This window comes from Mustela erminea, chromosome 4 (assembly GCF_009829155.1).
Source record: "Mustela erminea isolate mMusErm1 chromosome 4, mMusErm1.Pri, whole genome shotgun sequence".
Taxonomy (NCBI): Eukaryota; Metazoa; Chordata; class Mammalia; order Carnivora; family Mustelidae; genus Mustela; species Mustela erminea.
In genome coordinates this window covers 90972643-90993630 of record NC_045617.1, presented here as the reverse complement: position 1 = coordinate 90993630, position 20988 = coordinate 90972643, and the positions used below count along the sequence as shown (strand labels likewise).

At 37.2% G+C, this 20988-nt stretch overlaps 1 protein-coding gene across 1 annotated transcript in view; it reads right to left on the bottom strand.

Annotated features, from left to right (window-relative positions):
* CDC5L (cell division cycle 5 like) overlaps positions 1 to 20988 on the bottom strand; it is a 49368-nt gene that overhangs the window by 5190 nt on the left and 23190 nt on the right. The window contains exons 9-14 of the mRNA XM_032340137.1: positions 19650 to 19798; positions 17458 to 17620; positions 15291 to 15455; positions 12151 to 12231; positions 11569 to 11811; positions 8078 to 8275 (exon numbers count right to left, since the gene is read on the bottom strand). Of these exons, the coding sequence (XP_032196028.1) occupies positions 8078 to 8275; positions 11569 to 11811; positions 12151 to 12231; positions 15291 to 15455; positions 17458 to 17620; positions 19650 to 19798 (999 nt within the window). The remainder of the gene's footprint in view (positions 1 to 8077; positions 8276 to 11568; positions 11812 to 12150; positions 12232 to 15290; positions 15456 to 17457; positions 17621 to 19649; positions 19799 to 20988) is intronic.

Genomic DNA, 20988 nt, shown 5'->3' with positions numbered 1-20988 from the left:
TCAAGAGTCTGATACTTAACCCACTGAGCCACCCAGGCACCCCTATATATAGCACATTTTAAAAATCAGACATACAAATTTTCATTTTCATTGATTAAGATAATTCAATTAGCTATGCACTGTACTCCATGAATTTTCAATTGCCAATTTGGTAAAACAGCATAATACTTATGTTCTAAAAGTGTTTAATTAGTCATCAGGGCACATTTAGAATGACTGATACCTCATAACTGGGCATTACCTCACCTCCTACAGTTGAGTTATTACGCTTCCCAAACTATCAAGGATTTTAAAACTGCAAAGTTGCTAGCTTCCATTTCATGCTAACAATTTCATTTAACTTAGCTCAAGCTTTATATAAAATCTTCTGGCTCAAATAGTGTACCTAAGGTTCCAAGAAAATATGGATAAACTATACCAAAAAAATTAAGCACAGGAAAAAATTAATTTATAGTCAAATAACTACATAAATTTAGTCACAAAAAGTGTAAGAAAAATTAAATGCAGCTTTAAACATTCAATTTAAGCTCAGCTACCTGACATCTGCCATCTGATCTTTAAAATGTGAGGGAAGATTATCTGTACACTTTGTAAAATGTTCAACCTATACCTGCTCAATGTGCTTTAAGAGTAAAAAACACTAACCTATAAGGTCTGGCTTTTTTCTAGCCAAGAAACCTCAAACATGAAATGTACATAGATTCATGGAACAGAGCTGCCTTAAATTAGTCCAACCCCCCCAACCCATACTCATACACCACAGAAACATTAAAAGTCCAACAAGGTGTAAAACCCTATTGTTTAAAATACAAAAAATAAAGAAAAAAAGGAAAAACTATACTGTGACTTAACCAAATTTATATTTCTAATCTAAGCTTTTCTAAAAAAATTAAGTATTAGCAATTGCCATTCCTGAAGGACAACTTATATTGAACAAAACAATATTGGCCTAAGAAGCTTCCCCAGTACGTTAGAACTAAGTTACAGAACTTTTTTTTTTTTTCCAAATCCTTATCTGCACTCAGAAATGCACTTCAAATTCTTCTTAAAACATCTAATAGAGATAGTAGCAGAGATAGGAGTGGAGATAAGGTTACTTTATAAACTTGTCACCAGACAAACCTACCACATATGGTTAGAATGGAAGCTTGTGCTTTACTTATGTATCAGCACAAAATTTCTAATAATACTGAATAAAATTCACTATTAGAAAACTGTGCTTAGGGGTACCTGGGTGGTTCAGTGGGTTAAGCATCTGCCTTCCACTCAAGTCATGATCTCACGGTGCTGTGATGGAGCCCTGAGTCGAGCTCCATGCTCAGCAGGGAGCCTGCTTCTCCCTCTCCCTGTCACTACCTCAGTCTCTCTCTAATAAATAAACTCTAATAAATAAAATCTTAAAAAGAAAGAAAGAAAGAAAGAAAGAAAGAAAGAAAGGAAGGAAGGAAGGAAGAAAGAAAACTGTAACTATGAGAAAATTTAAAAAGTAGGATAACACTTAATATAATTAAAGCTGACTACATCTACACTGAAAGAGTAAAAATTCAATCCAAAAGAGATGAATGAGAATGTATCTATATATCAATGTGTGGGGGATACCAAACTGACAAATTTCATGTACTGTAACTCAGTTTTACAATACAATGTTTGGAATTTGCTTCAAAATAATGGGAAAGGGAAAACAACATAGGAAACAAAAGCAGCTGTGAGCTGATAACCCTAGTTGGATGCTAACACTTGAGGACTCATTAAACTCATCTATGGTAGGGTATATTTGAGAACTCCCATAATAAAAAGGTTCTATAAAATTCAAATTCAGTATCTACTGCAGAGGCTATATTGTTAAGACTGTACACCACAAACCATGAACCATCAATACAGTGAAATATAAGAGAAATCAAAATTTACAAGTATGTCAAAGATTTCAACACACCAAAATGTATATATGAAATGTTAAATTACAATCCACAATTATGTTAAAATCCATTTTTACTAACCAAAATCTGAGCCTTAAGCCATACTCAATCTCTCTGTGAAAATCAACCATGTCTCAAATTTCAGACAGTCATCAAAATTTATAGAATAAAAACTCAGCCACTCTGTTGTTAAGGTACCAAAAGTTACTTCTTGATATCTGAGAACATCAAACCAAGTTTAATTCAATTCAGGTAACACTAAGGGTATTGACAGACCTGAAGAGACGGGGAGAGAATTTCCATTCACTAAACCTCCTAATTGCAAGGCACACAGTATCTCATTTAATCTTAGAGTATCTCAAACTCTCACTTATGTGAGATAAAAACTATTAGCCACTCAAATATTACAGGTAAGGAAAAATATTACAGGTGAGGCTCAGAGAGGTTAAATAACTTGCCCTAGGCCAAACAGCAATGAAGTGAAGCAGCTACGGAATGTGTCCTACTTCAAAGTTCAACAAATTAGGCCACACCTAATGGACAAAGTCCTGCTTGCCTCAACCCCTGAAATGCAAACATGCCTGAAGAAATTCTAGCTGTGGGTCTAAATGGCTTAATGCCATCAGACAGTTCCCTGAAAACAAGTTATTCTAGACACACATAAACAAGATCTTAATTTAATGAATCTGCCTATCATTCTTTCCGAGACATTAGCCTACAAGAATTTTATCTGACACTTGAAAAAAGCTTTGACTTTCCCCAGCTTATACTTTTAAATTCCTAATTCTTTTATTCTTAACAAGCTATAAAATCATAAGAAAACAAATATATCTCAGAAAAATTTTACAGGGAAGAAAAGGTTATTCAATAACTTGTTAAGAAGTTGGACAGAATATAACTAGTGTATTAATTACTTGGGGATTTTGCCAAAGCTGTTCTTTGCCACAACTTTATAAATGAGAGCAAGTGATCTGGTTTTTTTTTTTTTTTAATGATATCTGTAATAGTATACTATTAAATTAACAAAGTAGTATATGGTGATTCCAATTCAGTTCTAAACACCTTCCTCCTTTAATCCACACATAGATGCATATGGTAATTTTTTTCTATCTCTAGTCATACATACATACACACACACACACACATCCCACACATATATAAATAAATATATACATGCACACATATGCATTCCTCAAAATGTTTAAGGTAATTATGTCTGGATGGTAGGTTTCTTTTCAAATTGTTTTTTAATTTCTTTTTAAACTTTCTACAAAGTACAGGTATTATTTTTAGAAAAACGCCTACAAATGTTATTTTTTAAATGCATAGAAGAGAAACTGTCTAAAAGAGACTGGCCAGAGACCAATGGAAAACTGATGGTCCCCAGGAGATGAATCAGTGGAACCATAAGTGTTTCCTCGGGTCATTACAAAAGGGGGCTGTATGGGACTTATAAAAGTGTAATTGTTACTTTCAAACTCACTAAGTTTGTTAAGGTTACTAAGCCTAAGTAATTCCAAAATAAACACATTATCCTTGGGTCGTCAATACTGTCTTCAGTTCAAGTCTGTTACAGTGAGGTTCAGAAACATTAAGAGCATCCCTCAGTGAAACTCTTGCTTAGGGGCCCAGAATATAACTTTATACCACTGGAAAAACAGGTTTAAGGATACCCAAAATAAATACAGAGTTGATGGCAGCTCCACTTCTTAGTCTATCATTTAGCAACATGATCCTATAGTAGTAACGATGCGGTTCAACCACCGAAATGTTTGCAAACAACAAGAGTCCGTGAGTGCCTTTCCTTTAATCTCTATACTACTCACTAGGGTTCAGTTCTATCAGTGAAGCCTCTCCATACTGATGAGATGCAGTAAGTGATTATTACTTATTATTAAGTGATTATTATTATTATTAATCCAAGTAAGTGATTATTACTAGCACCTCCCCACGTTAGCAACCACGAGGCTGCATCCCCACAAAGCAAGCTAAGCAGTGAGGCAAAACCTTACTAAAGGCCTTTTCAAGAACAGTAATGTACCAACAAAGCAATACCAAGAGCACTTTATATCTGCATGAGTTAGGAAATGAAACACACAAAACAAATTCAACTCCATGTTGAGGCATAACAGAAGCAACACAACTGTACCAAGGAGATCTCTGATCCAGTCTAGAGTTCTTGATAGGAACTACCAAGAAATCTGTCAGTGCCTCTAAAGGTCAAGGCAAAGAGCAGAACTTGAGAAAGGGTGCATTCCAGAGTACTATAAACTTTTCTCCTGTGCCCCATGTCACCCCTCCCCACACACACCCATAAGGGAATATAAACCTGCCGAGTGACTACAACATATAGTCAGTCCCCCACGCAGATTTGCCCAACAACTTGATCCTTACCCTAAGCTTTGACTCTCTAAAGTATTAAAGGTGAATTTTTTCCCATGTAAAAATATCTGACTTTATAACAAAAAATTGCTGAGAAAGTATGACCCCATTGTGCAGTCAATTTTGCTGAAATACAACCATTCAGTAAAGGCAAGGGTCCTCATAAGAGTTCTACAAATATGCAGAGGAGAAAGATTTTAAATGTGTTATCTGTGTTGTTACTTTATTTCCAAGAAGCCGATGTTACATAGTATTTCTTGACTAAGCTGCCTGTGCCAGTAAAATACAGGGAGAAGTATTACTTCTGGACCTAGTTTCCACCTCTAAGGAAAGCCTTTCCGTTTTTATAGCTAACATGACAAAATCTACTTTTCAGCCAAACTTCCTCAACACAGCAGTTTAGATACTATTTCAAATACTATTAAATTTAATAGCAGGCCTAAATTCAGACTTCTCTTTTCATTTTTGCACCTACTGGAAATTATTTCACTCAAAATAATTATGCCTTCAGACGATTTCCTATTTCCACTTAAAGTGGAAACAAATTAAAACACTTCAAATTCTATTTGCACTTCCCAAATACAGTAATGAGTCATTTATCTGGCATCATCAGAAAATGAGGTTCTCCACATGGAGCATTTTCCAGATAACTGAAGTCCGCAAGAGCACAGAGCTTGTCTGCTTTGTTCCTGCTGTGTTCCCAGGGCTAGAACAAGGGCTGGCACGGAGAAGATGCTCAGTAATATTCACTAAACATAGGATGACATCAAGTACTAAAGCCCTTTTATTTTTTACCACCTAATAAAAATTTTCCTAGTGTTTCAGCCATCCCTCTTCAAAAAAAAAAAGAAAGAAAAAGAAAAAGAAAATAACCCTGAACAAAAATTAAGCATTTTGTTTGTTTTAATCTGGGACATCACTACAAACAGCAATCACTCTACTCTCCTACCACACACCTACAATACCCTGCGAAGTTATTAAAAAACCGTATTTAAATGACCTTAACCTGCTATGCTTCCTAACTTTTCCTTTTCTCATATTAGCTATCATTTCTGTTTGCTGCTGCTGCCTTTACACACATTTGTCTGGCAAGGTTCTAAAATTAAATCTGCCTCCAAAGCAGAATAAAATACATGAACTTGGTTACAATTCTGGTCTTTCCGCTTACTTCTGACCTGTGACTACATTCTGATTCTATGCATTTAACAGACTCCTTACACTACCCACCACATTCTACATAAAATCTGAAATGGTTCTAGTAGTTTTAAACGAATATCTTAAGGGTTTTCATTTAAGTTCTACGTTTCAAATACTAATCATGAGTAATGGCTCAAAGACCAGCTCCGATATAAACCTCAGGGCATATTTTTTAATCCATTTAGGAGACACCAACCACGACAAAGCTGGATTTCATCTTGCTTGATACACTGTGATAGGGCCATAATTTAGATTCACTGTTCCAAAGTTCATGACAGCAAAAATCAAACACACTGGCAGCCATGGTGTACTGTGCTTGCACAGAAAGGCATATCTCCCTGAACCTAAGAGTGGAAAGAATAATTTAAGTATAGCATTTAGTTTATATAATATGACTGGAGTTCCTTCCCCACAACAAACTTTGAATAATGTTTATAATTTAGCAATCAACTGAAATGATGAAAGAATTACCACAATTGAAATAAAATATTTATATATTTCAAACCAGTAGAATTGTGTCTTCAAAAACTAAAATAAGCTAACGCAAACCTAGTTCTGAATTAGGGATGGCTACAAATAAAATGGGGGATTTGTTTATTTGGGTTTTTGAATCTCTTTTCTTCTTTTTAAAGAGTTAATGAACTTTCATTTGAAATAAGTGTAGTTTACTAAATTAAAGGATTTGATTACATATTCTTTAAAAGTAACTAGCTGGGTAAACAATAAAGTAAGTTATCCAGAAGTCAAGAAAAGAAAAATTACTTCAGACTGTTTTATGAATATTCTTCCAAAATCACCAATCCTTCAACAAAAATAGTTCAACGGAAGATTTCAGTTCCTGGTACTGAGCTGAACAAAGAGAACCACATGTTTTTAATGGTTGCTCATAAACGACCCAAATAAATCTCCAAAAGAACAGCAGTGGTTCTTTCTGTATTTTTCCCTTCAAAACTCACAAGACCAATTCAACATAAAAATAAAAATTACTGTACTTTATGGCACCACTCACTTTGTGACACATTTATTTGCTGTCATGAAAGTTAGTGCCTCAACAAAGTAAATGAGATTTAGGGAAAAAACTTTTTTTATATCTTAAAGAGCACAAAATGTCCTTACTACTTGAGGCAGAAAAAGTTTACCCACCTCCAATGAGAAGCTTTCCAAACTAAGTGACAGACCAAAGTATTTACATATCAGTTTTACAAAGAAGCTTTCCAAATAGCTTTCTAATCAATTATGATGTGACCTTAGATCAGGATTACACTGCTAACTACCATTTATTAAATAAGAAACGAAACTTTCACAACAGAAAATATAACTTAAAATGTGACCACTGATGTTCTCCTTTCCCGGACTTTAAACTGTGAATTAAAACACAGCACAACAGCACACCCTGCTGGAAGTTAGTATGACAACGGGAGGAACTAGCAGCAACTGGATTGTAAAGATTTCACCCAATATGAGAATTACTTCCAAAAGAAATTACTTTCCCACTAAATGATAAAAGAGGCTCACAGGCATTAACCATCAGGTGCCTATACATGTGGTCTTAAAGTTCTAAAACTTAGAAAATTTTCATATTCAAAGAATGCTTTTTAAGGTTCATTTTCTTAGCCCCACACAGCACCAACCACGCTAGGTAATAGGTACTACCATTTTTTATTTTAACCCTAAATAAAAATATTTTCCAAACTGCTTTCTATAAAAAGAAATTGGTAATCACATAAGAGGAAACTGAGACCATTTCTGCATGTGATTGCCTGTAGCACCCCTTGCTCCCCCATCCCATCCCAGCCTCAGAAACATCCCTAAAGACCACCATTAAAAATCCACAAGGCAGCCTAGTGGTCCATGAACCACAATTTACATGCCATTGGCAAAATGCCTACACAGACTCTGGAATTCAAAACACGCAGACTATACTAAGAAACCATATGCCATGAAACTCCCATCTAGTACATTTCAGTATTTCCTCAGATGTGAAAAAAAAATCACAGAAGCCACTGTCTAATCCAGCTTGATGCTCTCTTGTAACAAATTCAAAGGAATTGAAGAATTAACAGAAAGGAACCAAACTTTTATAAATATGCTCCATTGGCTACAGAAGAAAAAAAAATCTTCTTGGTACCACTGAGCTCCCTCCTTATTCTAGCACTGATGTACACTGTTCTGAGAAGTTAACATTTCTTGTCTCTTGCTCCCACATTTAAAAGGCTCTGTTTGACCTGTGATCAACCTGGAAGGCGCTCTTTATTGTAAAGTCCAGCAATTATGAAAACCAACGAAAAGCCAAAGAAGATCAAACACTTCAGTGTAGTTTTCCCTCAAGAACTGCAAAAGCAAAGGGCACCTGGCTGGCCCAGTCAGAAGAGCATATGACTCTTGATCTCAGGATCGTGAGCTCCAGCTCCACAGTGAGTGCAGAGATTACTAAAACAAATAAACAGACCAAAAAAAAAAAATTGCAAAAGCAATAATCATCTCAGACTTCAGGTCTAGTTTTCTGAAATAGTGTCCAGCAGTATTATTTGATTATTTCAATCAAGGTACACTTTAAATTAGAATTTTAAAAGGATACCAACCTCGAGCCTCTTTTCAAGTGACTCAATCCTGTCCTTTTTGCTAGCTAGGTTGGCCCGCGTGTAGCGACTCTGCCCAGGAAGATACAAAACTTGACTGTAGCATTCTTCCCACACCTGGTTGTAAGCTTCACTTGAGAGTTCTCCGTGGCTCATACCTTGTTTGACCACTTCCATCTCCTGTACCAGAACGTCCTGGGCCTGTGTGCAGTAATAATTTCAGTAAGTTTGGGTACCAGAATAATTTGCCATCAAGAGACAGTTATAAGACTAGTTTGTCCTCTTTCTTTGGGTAAAGGCAAGGAGTTATAGTTGACGGGTTGGTTTTATTTTTTCCTGGAAGGCAGGAACAATACCTAAGCAAAATGAACTAAGAAGCCAGTAAGTCGGTGCAGACTGATCTGAAAAGTCAAGCGTCCATGTATCACCAATAACATAAACATCCTCTGCCTACACTCATTGTAATAATAGCCACCATTTCTGGGGTATCTACTATATGCCAGAAACATTTACAGGTTTCACCTACTTTATCTCCATATACCACAACCACTTTACAAAGTAGCTGGTATTAACCTAATTTAAAGGTGATAAAACAGGCTCAGAGAGATTAAGCAACTTGTTCAAAAACATTATCACTAGGAAAGGCAAGGCAGAATCATGACCAAGCCAAATGGTGCCTATGCTTGGCTGTGCTCCTTCCACTCTACCAATCCCACCCTACACTTTAGAGTTCACAGGATTGTGAAGGGGAACTAGACATTTCTTTTTATATATGCCTTTTTCTCATCTGATGAAATGCCCGACATTGCCGGAGAAGGAGAGAAGGGCACAGATCAAAAAATAATGGATCACAGACCGGCTTTTACTTACTACTAAAGAAAGTTTAAATGATAGAAAGGGGAAGGGGGGCACCTGGGTGGCTCATTCATTAAGCATCTACCTTCAGCTCAGGTCATGATGCCAGGGATCCTGGGATCAAACCCTGCATCGGGCTTCCTGCTCTGTGGGACACCTGCTTCTCCCTCTCCCACTTCCCCTGCTTGTGTTCCCTTTCTCGCTGTCTCTCTCTCTCAAATAAACAAATAAAATCTTTTAAAAAATAAATAAATAAAGTAAAATAAAACCAATTTCTAACCCAAAGGTAATTCTATGGGGTTTAAAAAAAAAAAAAAAAAAGATGACAGAATGAGGGGGAAAGAGTGGGACAGGCCTGGATACAAATCATAGCTTCCATTTAAGGAGCTGTCTGAACTTAACATCTCTGAACCCATTTCTCATCTGTAAAATGAGGATGTATGTTATTATGATTAAGTGATACAATATACATAAAGAGCCTAGACCAACATCAGACACAATGACTCCATGAGCATACCACATGAACCTTTTCCAGCCCTTTGCTTCATAGCTCAAAACTGACAATTTTTTTGTGCCTTAAAGAAAGCTTCCAATCATTCTAGTACATCAGAAAATAAGACAGACCAAAATGCATAAAATACATAAAATCAAATACAAAAAACTTTAAACAATGGAAATAAAACCTACAGAAGATAAAGACTAGATACTTTAAAATAGTTATCTCTGGGCGCCTGGGTGGCTTCAGTCAGTTAAGCGTCTGCCTTAGGCTTGGATCATGATCCCAGGGTCCTGAAATCAAGTCCTGCACTGGGCTCCCTGCTCCATGAGGAGCCTGCCTCCCCTTCTCCCTCTGCTGATCCCCCTGCTTGTGCTTTCTCGCTCTGTCAAATAAATAAAGAAAATCTTTTTAAAAATAAATAAATAAAATAAAACAGTATCTCTGAGGGGAAATAATGAAAACAAGCCAATTTTAACATCCTTAATGAAAATCTGACACTTTCATAACAGAAATGGTATTTCACTCCCAAACTGTACTTAAGAAAAATTTGCAAATTCAGCTCCTGTAATTATTAGAAAAGAGAGGGCGCCTGAGTGGCTCAGTTGGTTAAGCACCTGCCATCAGCTAAGTTCATGACCCCAGAGTCCCAGGATCGAGTCCGCACTGGGCTCCCTGCTCCATAGGAAGTCTGCTTCCCCCTCTGACCTTCTCCCCTGTCGTGCTCTCTCTCATTCTCTCTTAAATAAATAAAATCTTAAAAAAAAAAAATTATTAGAAGAGAGTATGACTAAGTTATCTGAAGAATATGCTAAGTAAACAGCTGCTAGATTCTTTCTGGAACACAGAGAAATATAAATACATACATAAAATATAAAAGAATATTCAAACTACTCTGTAATGGTTTCAAATAATCCGAAAGCACTACCTACAATTATTATTTTCCAAAAATTTTATTAGAATATACGCCCACAGAGCGTATATTCTACTGGGCAAAAATAGGTCATGATAATAATTATCTAGCATAATAATACATGATCCGTATTTCAGGTTTCCAAACATACAATAAATTCCTAAATCCCATCTCCCCCTATTTTCACTCTAAAAAGAGGAGACTGTTCAAGTATGGAGTTCAGAGTGTAATTCTCAACCTCAGTCCGATGATTAAATGTGCTTGTCACAAGCACAGGCCCTCAACAGATGTCAGTTTCCCATCGCACTTACTAAAAAAGAGTAACTGAGACTCACTCAGAAATCAGGGACAAACTTTTTAAATATAAATCTAAACCCTCCTTTTCTCATTTTCTAAAAATCCTTAAATAAACATGTATTACTTTTGCAACAAGAAAAACAGAAAGTAAGAAAAAGGCAGAGCGAAAGCACAGGAGAGAAGATAGAAAAAAGATATCTTATAGGTTTTCTCCCAAGTGCACAATAGCCCTTACCAATCAACAGGTCTGTCACTGCCCCTCAGGGCTAAGGCCTACAGAAAAAAAGAGTAAAGCTAATGACCAGTCTGCTTTCAACTATGGCACCAACTGTATTTTCTCATACCATGGAACAGATTTCTATTCACAATCACAGCTGTTCGCTCTGTCAAAGCAGATATAATCAAATGCATATGGAGGAAGAGGCAGGACAGACTTCATACAAGAAAACGTTTCTGTATTTACTTATCCAAAAGGATAGTGGGAAATCCTGAGGGGGGAATAAATTCAGTAAACAGTATTTCCTTTCTGTAACTGGTGACTAGGTGAAAGGAACATTTTGAATATATGCTTGCTTTTCATATTAATCTAAATAAATGAGGTTTAAGTATTAAAGGTATTTAATTCTATTCAGAAGTAGCAGAGTTAAACACAGGAAATGGCAATTGCAGCAACTATCCATCAGACATAGACCCATGAAACAAAAACACCTTGCCATCTAAGCCAGTGATCACCTGAAGAAGCTCTGTCACAGAAGGGGAAGGGGGAGTGGTCAAGTATGTCTTCTTCCTAACACTTAAGATGAACATTTATCTCTTAATCACATAATTCATTTATGACTATCAGGAAGAGAAAATAAGCTCACTCTCGTCCGTGATACACAGTTACTTAATAAATACTTGAATCAAGACCGAAATATTCCTACTCCATCATACCTTTTTCAGCTCTTCTTTGGAGAATTTTTCGTAAGGGTTATGTTCCAGATAGGCAATATGTTCTGAATTATTAGTACCAAATCCTACAGTTTTTCCTTTTTTATTTCCAGATGGTTCATAAGGGTGATGTAGAAGGTCATAATGAAGCATTGTAATCATTTCTTTTTTGATTAGTTCTTCACTTTTTTGTAAATCTGTTAGAGGTGGTTCTACATTTAGAGGTCTTAGAATGGTTTCATTCACCTAAAATTTTAAAACAAGTACAATCACCAAACATATCACTGCAATTGTGATGCTATTACTTGTTCTAGCATGAATTAAACAGCAGTTTTACATTTTTAAAAGAAACTCTTTTTGTACCAAAAGAAACTTCTTCTAGGTTTCTTTTATTCTAACTCTTCTAAACTCTTCTAAACTCTTATTTGTACCAGTGAAACATTTTAAAGATTAAATCTGGGAACTGCTTTACTATATTCCAGAAAGTAGATAAAATTATGGTTTCACAGACTTTATGAATGATAATAAAAACATCAATCATAGAAGAAACTTAAAACTTCCTAAGCCAGAAATTCTAACACTTACTTCTGATGGTCTTGGCAGATCTTTCTGGACAGCTTTGTGCATTCGTTTCATTTCCTTTACACGCTCTGCTTCTCGTATAGCCTTAAAAAATTATTGTTATATCCATTATTACAGCTATGCAGTATTTGCCGCATTTCAATAAAGCTGAAAACACTTTAATCTGTAAGAACATGTATGCTCAAGAGCTAATGCTATAGAAATCTGTGGAAGTTTGTAGAAAGACAATATAAGGCAACAGAAATCAGTCTATTCATTCTCTCATTACAATACAAATTAAGAACTGCCAACAGCTACTAGAGCATTCTCCAAGCTTACATGGCTCCATCCATCAGATAGTCATTCTTTTCTTGTTTAAATTGGAATCCTAATAAAAATCCTAGAAAAAAAAATCCTAGAAAAGAGCACAGACAGTAATGTCCCTAACATCAGCTGTAGCAACGTTTTCTAGATATGCCTCCTGAGGCAAGGAAAAAGAAGCAAAAATAAACTGTGGGAGTTACATCAAAATTTAAAAGCTTCTGCACACTGAAGGAAATGATCAATAAAACTAATAGGCGACCTATTGAATGGGAGAAGATATCTGCAAATGACAAAACCCAAAAAGGGTTAGTATCCAAAATATATAAAGAACTTACACAACTTGACACCAAAATACAAATGATTCAATTAAAACATGGGCAGACGACACTTCTGTAAGATGACATCCAGATGGCTAATGGACACATGAAAAGATGCTCAACATCTCTCACCATCAGGGCAATGCAAATCAAAAGTACTATGAGATAGGGGCACCTGGGTGGCTCAGTGGGTTAAAGCCTCTGCCTTAGGCTCAGGTCATGATCACAGGGTCTGGGGATCAAGCCCCACATCGGGCTCTCTGCTCAGCAGTGGGCCTGCTTCCCCCTCCCTCTCTCTCTCTGTCTACTTGTAATCTCTGTCTGTCAAATAAATAAATAAAATCCTTAAAAAAAAAAAAAGAAAGAAAGAAAAGTACTATGAGATAGGGGCACCTAGCTGGCTCAGTCTGTAGAGCATCTGACTCTTGCTTTCAGGGTTGTGACTTCAAGCCCCACACTAGGTATGGAGCCTACTTAAAAAAAATTTTTTGAAAAGCTATAATGAGGGGCACCTGGGTGGCTCAGTGGGTTAAAGCCTCTGCCTTCAGCTCGGGTCATGATCCCACGGTCCTGGGATCGAGCCCCACATCGGGCTCTCTGCTCAGCGGGGAGCCTGCTTCCTCCTCTCTCTCTCTCTCTGCCTGCCTCTCTGCCTACTTGTGATCTCTGTCAAATAAATAAATAAAATCTTTAAAAAAAAAAAAAAAAAGAAAGAAAAGCTACAATGAACTATCATCTCACACCTGTCAGAAAGGCTAAAATCAAAAACACAAGAAATAAGTGTTAGCAAGGATGTGGAGAAAAAGGAACCCTTCTGTACTGTTAGCGGGAAACAAACTGGTACAGCCACTCAGGTAAACAGTATGGGAAGTTCCTCAAAAAGTTAAAAATAGAACTGCACTATGATCCAGCAATCACGTTTCTGGGCATTTACACACAAAAAAACATAAAAACATTAACTCAAAGGCATACATGCACTCTTATTTAGGGCAGCATTATTTACAATAGCCAAATTAGAGAAGGAGCTATCCATGGACAGATGAATGGATAAAGATGTGGCATATGTCTGTGTGTATATACATATCTGTATGTGTGTGTGTGCATGTGTGTATGGATAAAGAAGACATAATACACATCCACATACTACAGTGGAGTATTATTCGGTCTTCAGCCATAAAAAAGAATGAAATCTTGCCACCGGCAATAACATGGGTGGAGCTGGAGAGTATTATGCTAAGTAAGTAAGTCGGTCAGAGAAAGGCAAATACCCCATGATTTCACTTGTATATGGAACTTAAGAAATAAAACAAGCAAAAGGGAAAAAAAAGAGAAAGAGAAAGAGAAACCAAGAAACAAACTCTTAACTACAGAGAACAAAGTGATGGTTATCAGAAGGCAGGTGGGTGGGGGGTGGGTAAAATAGGTAACAGGGATGAAGGAGGGCACTTGTCATGATGAGCACTGGGTGTTATATGAAAGTGTTGAATCATGACATTACACACCTGAAATTAATATTACACTGTATGTTAACTATATGGGAATTGAAATAAAATTTAAAAATAAAAATAAATTGGAATCCTAAACTTAGAAGGGACTCTCAGTTGTTCCTCTTGCAATACAACCCTCACTTCCACCCCAAAAGTTACTGATTTTTAATTTAAAAAGCCCAGCCATTGAACGTGCTGTTTCCTGATTCTCAAATCATGAATAATTTGAGTTAATACATTAGAATTTCACAGCATTTCAAAGAGTAAATATACAGCAAAGTAACTAAAAGAGCTAAACACAAAAAGTACTACCCTGTATCACCCACTGAAAAGCACATTCATGTGATTTTTTTTTATGTGATTTCTAAAATATATTTGTATTGATGCTATTCACACTTCAGTACCATAAAATTACTCAATTTCTAAAATTATCCTGACATGGACTGCAGCAAGAATTCCCAAAATGACCTCGGTGTGAGTTCAAGATTCACCACTTTCCAAACATGAAAGCTGGGAAAGTTAATTAACCTGAGCTTATTTCCTTACTTCTAAAATGAAGCTAATACCCATCCCATTTACATCACCAGGCTGGTATGTGCAATGAGTAAGTAACTAACGGTAAGATGTATCAGTACAAGATGTTACTAATATTATTTCGACACACTCTAAACTTCCCTCTCCATCCCCCCTTGTACACTCTCTAAATAAAAAAATAAAATCTTTTAAAAAAAAGACTGTGTATTTTAAAGAGGTATAATAAATTTGATATGAGATATTTAAATTATTATATAAATACACATTAACATACATACACATTTTAAAAACACCTATCAAAATATTCTCAGTGTAGTATTAATTACATGACTGTATGTATTATTAATGACGGTAAATAATTTACTTCAGGGTAATCTTTTTAAATATTGAAAAAACTTTTTTTTTAAGTAGGGATCTTGAAACATTTAACGACCGTTCTTCACTCTCTCAGACACTGACACACTCAGCAACTTCATACTTCCTTCCAAGCATGATCACCTACCTGCTTGCGTGCGTCCACATCGGCAGCATCTTCTATGTAAGTATCATCTACTTCACGGTCTTCCAGCTCCTTCTCAGCATTTTCTGGCAGAACAATTTCGAAGTCATTCTTAGGGGCAGGAAGGCCCAACAACCCTAAACGGAGATGTTCTCGAGATTCTCTTTCCTGTAGAAAAAAATTGGTCCTTCTCAATTCACACACATTAAGAATTCAACCAATATTCTCTAAGAGTTCCTGAAAAAGAATTAGCCTATTTCAATTCTAGAAAAATGATCCCTAACTTCAAAGCTGAGGTAAGTTTTTTGCTTGATTCCTATCTCACTTTCTTCTCTAAATTAAGATTAAAAACTCTGATTTTTGACCAATACAATTACTCTGGATATTCTACAGAAGGTTTGGGAATTACCTCTGTAGGGGCAGAAAAATCCTTTCAGATTTCCATTTAAGGAAAACATTTCTGACACTGAAATATAATAGCAAATGGAAAGAAGTTGTTCAAAAGTCAATTTGTCCTTGGACTAATAAAACCTAATCTGAAAAGATAACTTGAATTTTTGTGTGTGTTTATTTTTAATAGAATTATCACAGGGTACCTGGCTGGCTCAGTCAGTAGAGCATGTAACTCTTGATCCCGGGGTTTTGAGTTCAAACCCCATGTTGGGCAGAGTTTACTTAAAAACAAATGGAAGGAAGGAAGGAGAGGGGGAAAGAGGGAGGGAGAGAGAAAGAAAGGAAAGGAGGAAGGAATTACTAGATCATATAATGGCCAAAGAAAACAGTCTACATTTCCCCAGAGAAATGCCCTGGTACCCAAAGTTTTCCCCAGCACATCCCTGGCTTACCTTTCCAGTGTCATTCCCCACAGCTGCATTACATGTATGGTAGGTGTGAGGACCTGATGAGCTGCTATGTCCAAAACATGCTCCATGCTTACTCATATCATAGCCTCCATCTGAGATAGCCCCCAATCTACTGAGCATACCTCCTCAACGAAGGCCCACCCAGCAAATGTGGTAATTTCTATCTTTGGCCACCCTAAGTATGTTGGTTTTACTGAGAGAGCTTATTCTGTTCTTATGTTATAACTATTTTCAGACTTGGTTTAGTATGCCAATCTCGCCAGAGTATAAACTTCCTTAAGACAAAGGACATCTTTACTCAACCTCAGATCCTTTCAAGTCTCCAGATCAGTGCTTTACACACATTACATTCTTCATTTGTTATCATTTAGCCATTCACAGCTGACATTAGTTGGTATCAACTTGGGCATCAAAAAAATTCTAAACTAACCAAATCTATACATTAAGTTAGAATTAAATTTGTAAAATGAAAATAGACCAATGAAGTTGGAACTCATTAAAAGGAAACTCACAATGATTTTCTGTGGCATCACATAAAAGGATTCATAGTGACATAATAAAAGCAATAACAAGGGCAGAAATAAAACTGTGGCTTTTATAATTAGCTGTCTAGATCAGTTTGCAAAATACACTAAGGAAAACTTCACTAAGATAAGCAATAAACATCAACTTATCTTTGAGATCTAGACTGTTTTTCCAAAAATATAGAGCAAACAGAGGAATCAAGGTTCAAAACCTAATTTATGAGATGTTCCAAACTCAAATTTTATTTTACAGGAATAGAATAAAAAAGTATCATTCAAGAAAGTAAACTATTTAGTCATTAAACGATAAAAAATAAAACCGTATGAGATACAAGGAGCATTCCTATCAGTGTAATCAATATTCACAAACATATTACGAATAAGTAGGCTTATGGAACCAAAAGGATCTCCAATCGTTCTTTTCTGGCATCCTCAGGTGTAGTTTCTTAAGGTGTATGCAATATGCACCAACAAGGGGAAATATTTTAATACGGCACTCATGAGACAGAACAGTTTTTTTTAAAAAGTATTAAAAGGGAATTGACAGGGCGCCTGGGTGGCTCAGTGGGTTAAGCCGCTGCCTTCGGCTCAGGTCATGATCCCAGGGTCCTGGGATCGAGTACCGCATCGGGCTTTCTGCTCAGCAGGGAGCCTGCTTCCTCCTCTCTCTCTGCCTGCCTCTCTGCCTACTTGTGGTCTCTCTCTGTCAAATAAATAAATAAAATCTTTAAAAAAAAAATAAAAGAAAATAAAAATAAATTAAAAAAGGGAATTGACATGTACCATCTGCTTCACATAAGAGGGGTCACTGTAGTCTGCCATTCCATCCTCAGGATTAATGTTTAACTTGTCTCGAAGAGGTGTTCTACCAGGGGTGGAGTTAATAACTGGTTTGGGAGTTGTCCCACTGCGGGGAGTCAATCCTTCAGATCCATGAGATGGAGTCCTAGAAAGGCAGAAATTCCAATTAACAGAAGTGCCAGTTTTATCTGGATCATGCTTTCAAATGTTTTTAACATCAACTATTTTATGTGAAAATAATGTGAAAGCATGAAAGAAACAAAGATCACAGAAATTTTGTCTCCTTACCTGGTTTTAAGTTAGCTCTCTAAGTTAAAATACAGGTTTAATTCTAGCAGCTTAATATGTACACATCATCTTTCCATTTCAATGACTTCAAGTTACATTTGACACTCTCTTGCCCTGCTGAACTAGGCCCACCAAACATTATTTCAACCTTTCCGTGGCACACTGCAGGGTGGCTAAGAACATGGAGGTCAGCCACCAAGCTCTAACACCCCCAGGAAACTCTTTTTGAGTTCAGGGTCTTCATCTTATCATCTGCCCCTCACCACCAGGGTCTGTTGGCTAGAGCACCACTATCACGGGTGTACATGATAGTTCCTCCCTTTACATTTTGTTTGGAAACCAAATACCAGGCCTATATATGAGTGAGGACAGAGATTCTCTTAGGTATAAAGTCCACAGACTCTGCAACTTATATTTTAATTGATCAAGGTCTTTCATTGTTTTGTTGTTATTGTTGCTTATTTCCTGTATCTTGGCTCGGCTGCAGACAAGTGGCACTGCCAGACAGGTGTTCCCAAAGGTGAGGTGGGGTATTATCATGGGACACAGTCCCTGTCCCAAAGGGGCTTATAGTCTAGTTGAGACAAGACATACATGGAAAAAGGGATTAGGCTCTCCTACAAGCCTTCCAAAAGTATTAAATATCATTTAAGGATTTGGCTGCCGATGTTTCTCAATCCTGCTGTCAGGTACAGCTCTAATAGTTTGAGATGCTTCCTATACCAAACAACCAGGAGGAGGACCTACCCTAACACTGAAAATTAAAAGTAAAGCCCAAAGATTTCCAACCTTAAAAGCTCAAAGTTCATTTTAATATGACTCGCTTCTACAGCATTTTTATCTTAAAAAACAGTAACTTGGGACACCTGGGTGGCTCAGTGGGTTAAGCCTCTGCCTTCGGCTCAGGTCGTGAACTCAGAGTCCTGGATCGAGCCCTGCATCGGACTCTCTGCTCAGCAAGGAGCCTGCTGCTTCTCCCTCTCCTTCTCTCTCTCCCTCTGCCTACTTGTGATCTCTCTGTCAAATAAATAAATAAAATCTTTTAAAAAAAAAAACTAACTTAAAAATTATAAATAAAAAAATTATAAACAAAGACTGACTTTAACCTCTAGTTAATGATATGCACAAGACAGTGGTAGAAGTGAAAGGCACAGAAACCTGCAACTTACTTTGAAATGCATTTAAAAATTGGATGGACTTACAGACAGATATATGATAAAGCAAACAGAGTAAGATGTTAACAACTGCAGAATCTAGGTGGGAAGTAATATAGACGTTTGTTTTCCTACTCTTTCCAACCTCTCTGAATGTTAGAAATTTTCATAATAAAGTGCTGGGAGAAAAGCAGTAGTAATATACAGATAAAGGACTACAATTTTCATAAAATTCAACAAATGATCATGAAGAGTGGACTCACTCGTCCTTTTCTTTTTTTTTTTTTTTTAATATTTTATTTGTTTATTTGACAGACAGAGATCACAAGTGGGTAGAGAGGCAGGCGGAGAGGGAGGAGGAAGCAGGATCCCCGCTGAGCAGACAGCCTGATGAGGAGCTCAATCCCAGGACCCTGAGATCATGACCTGAGCCAAAGGCAGAGGCTTAACCCACTGAGCCACCCAGGTGCCCTCATTCGTCCCTTTCAATCAGATAAAATGAATTCAGAAACAAGGTGACAGCATCAGAAACTCTGAAATAAAAAATAAGTCCCAGATAGTTTTAACCAATTCCTGGATATTATTATGTTATTTACTACTATGAGTGAGAAGAAACCAAAAAGGCAGGTTAAACACTTATTTCCATTCTCCATCAACATTTAAAGCAAACACGCCCAACCCTTGGATTCCAGTTTTCCTAAAACAGGAAAAAAAACAATTTACTCACAGTACCTGAATGGGGTAGAAAGAACTGTGTTTGGGGTCTGTACAACCTGCCGCTGTGGCGTCACACCTGAGAAGTCACTCTCGTGCAAAGGCGTGTTAAGTCCACCTTTTAATGGGGTGTCCACATTGGTCAGAGCCATGAGATTCTGAGCTTCCTGATAAACAAGAAGGTAAAGAAGTGTGTTTTAACAGTTCAGGCAGGATAGCAGAAGCCTCTCTTCTGGTCCCATGACATGAATCTCAAAGGAGACAGAATTCTTATACCTTATCTTAACGAACACCAAGAGAGAAAATGAACTTCAGGCCATGGCAGAATTCAGTATCTCCATTCCTCTGTCAGTCTAACATCAAAGGTTTTGGAATGAAGTTTAAAATGTCAAGAAATGTTTTGAAATGAAATTATCATGACCCAAAAGCTTTATTACCCGTCCCAAATCTCTTTACATTCATAAAGAATTAAGAATTCAAATTTCCCAATGTGACCCAAGGCTAAGTGTCAGAACACCCAGATTTTTTTTTTTTTTTTTTTTAGAGAGAGTGAGAGACAGAACGCATGAACACAGGAGCATGCATACACGCGTGAGCAGGGGAGGTGGGTAAGGGCAAAGGAAGAGAGAAAGAATCTTAGGCTCCACACTCCACACAGAGCCCAACCCAGGACTGAACCTCATGACCCTGAGATCATAACCTGAGCCAAAATCAAGAATGAGAAGCTTAACTGACTGAGCCACCAGGCATCCCCAGAATACCCAGATTTTAGTCTGGCTTTATTATGAACTCTACTCAGTCTTCATTAGCCCCTGAGTCTCAGTTTCTTCTACTGAGAAGTTAAGATACCACTAACTGGCCTATCCACTTCCTGCAAAAAAAAACTCTTGAGAGCAGGTTCCTTTCTGAAGTCTTGCTGTTCTCGTAAGGCAAGTCTGACAATGCTCTTTAGCCCCCCTACCACAACTCTACACTCACTACAATCACTGCACCTACAATCTCCTCATCCCCAACTCCAGCCCTGTGAGAGACTACATTTTTCAAGATAGTCACAGCCATATCTCTCATCTCCTGTGCTCTTCTTGTGATCCAACCTTGATATGCCTCCCATCAAGAGGCAGGATCTATGTCCCCTCCTTTTGAATCCAGGTAGCCTTGTGAATTAACTGTAACTAACAAAATGCAACAAAGTCACACTGCTGGACTTCCAAGGCAGGGTAAGCAAAAAACACAACTTTCTAGCACACTCTACAACACCCCCACTGGAGCCTAGAGGCACCATGGGAGAAGTTCAACTATTCTGAGGCCACATGCTGAAAGAAAGCCCAAGCCACAGAGAGGCCACATGTAGATTTAC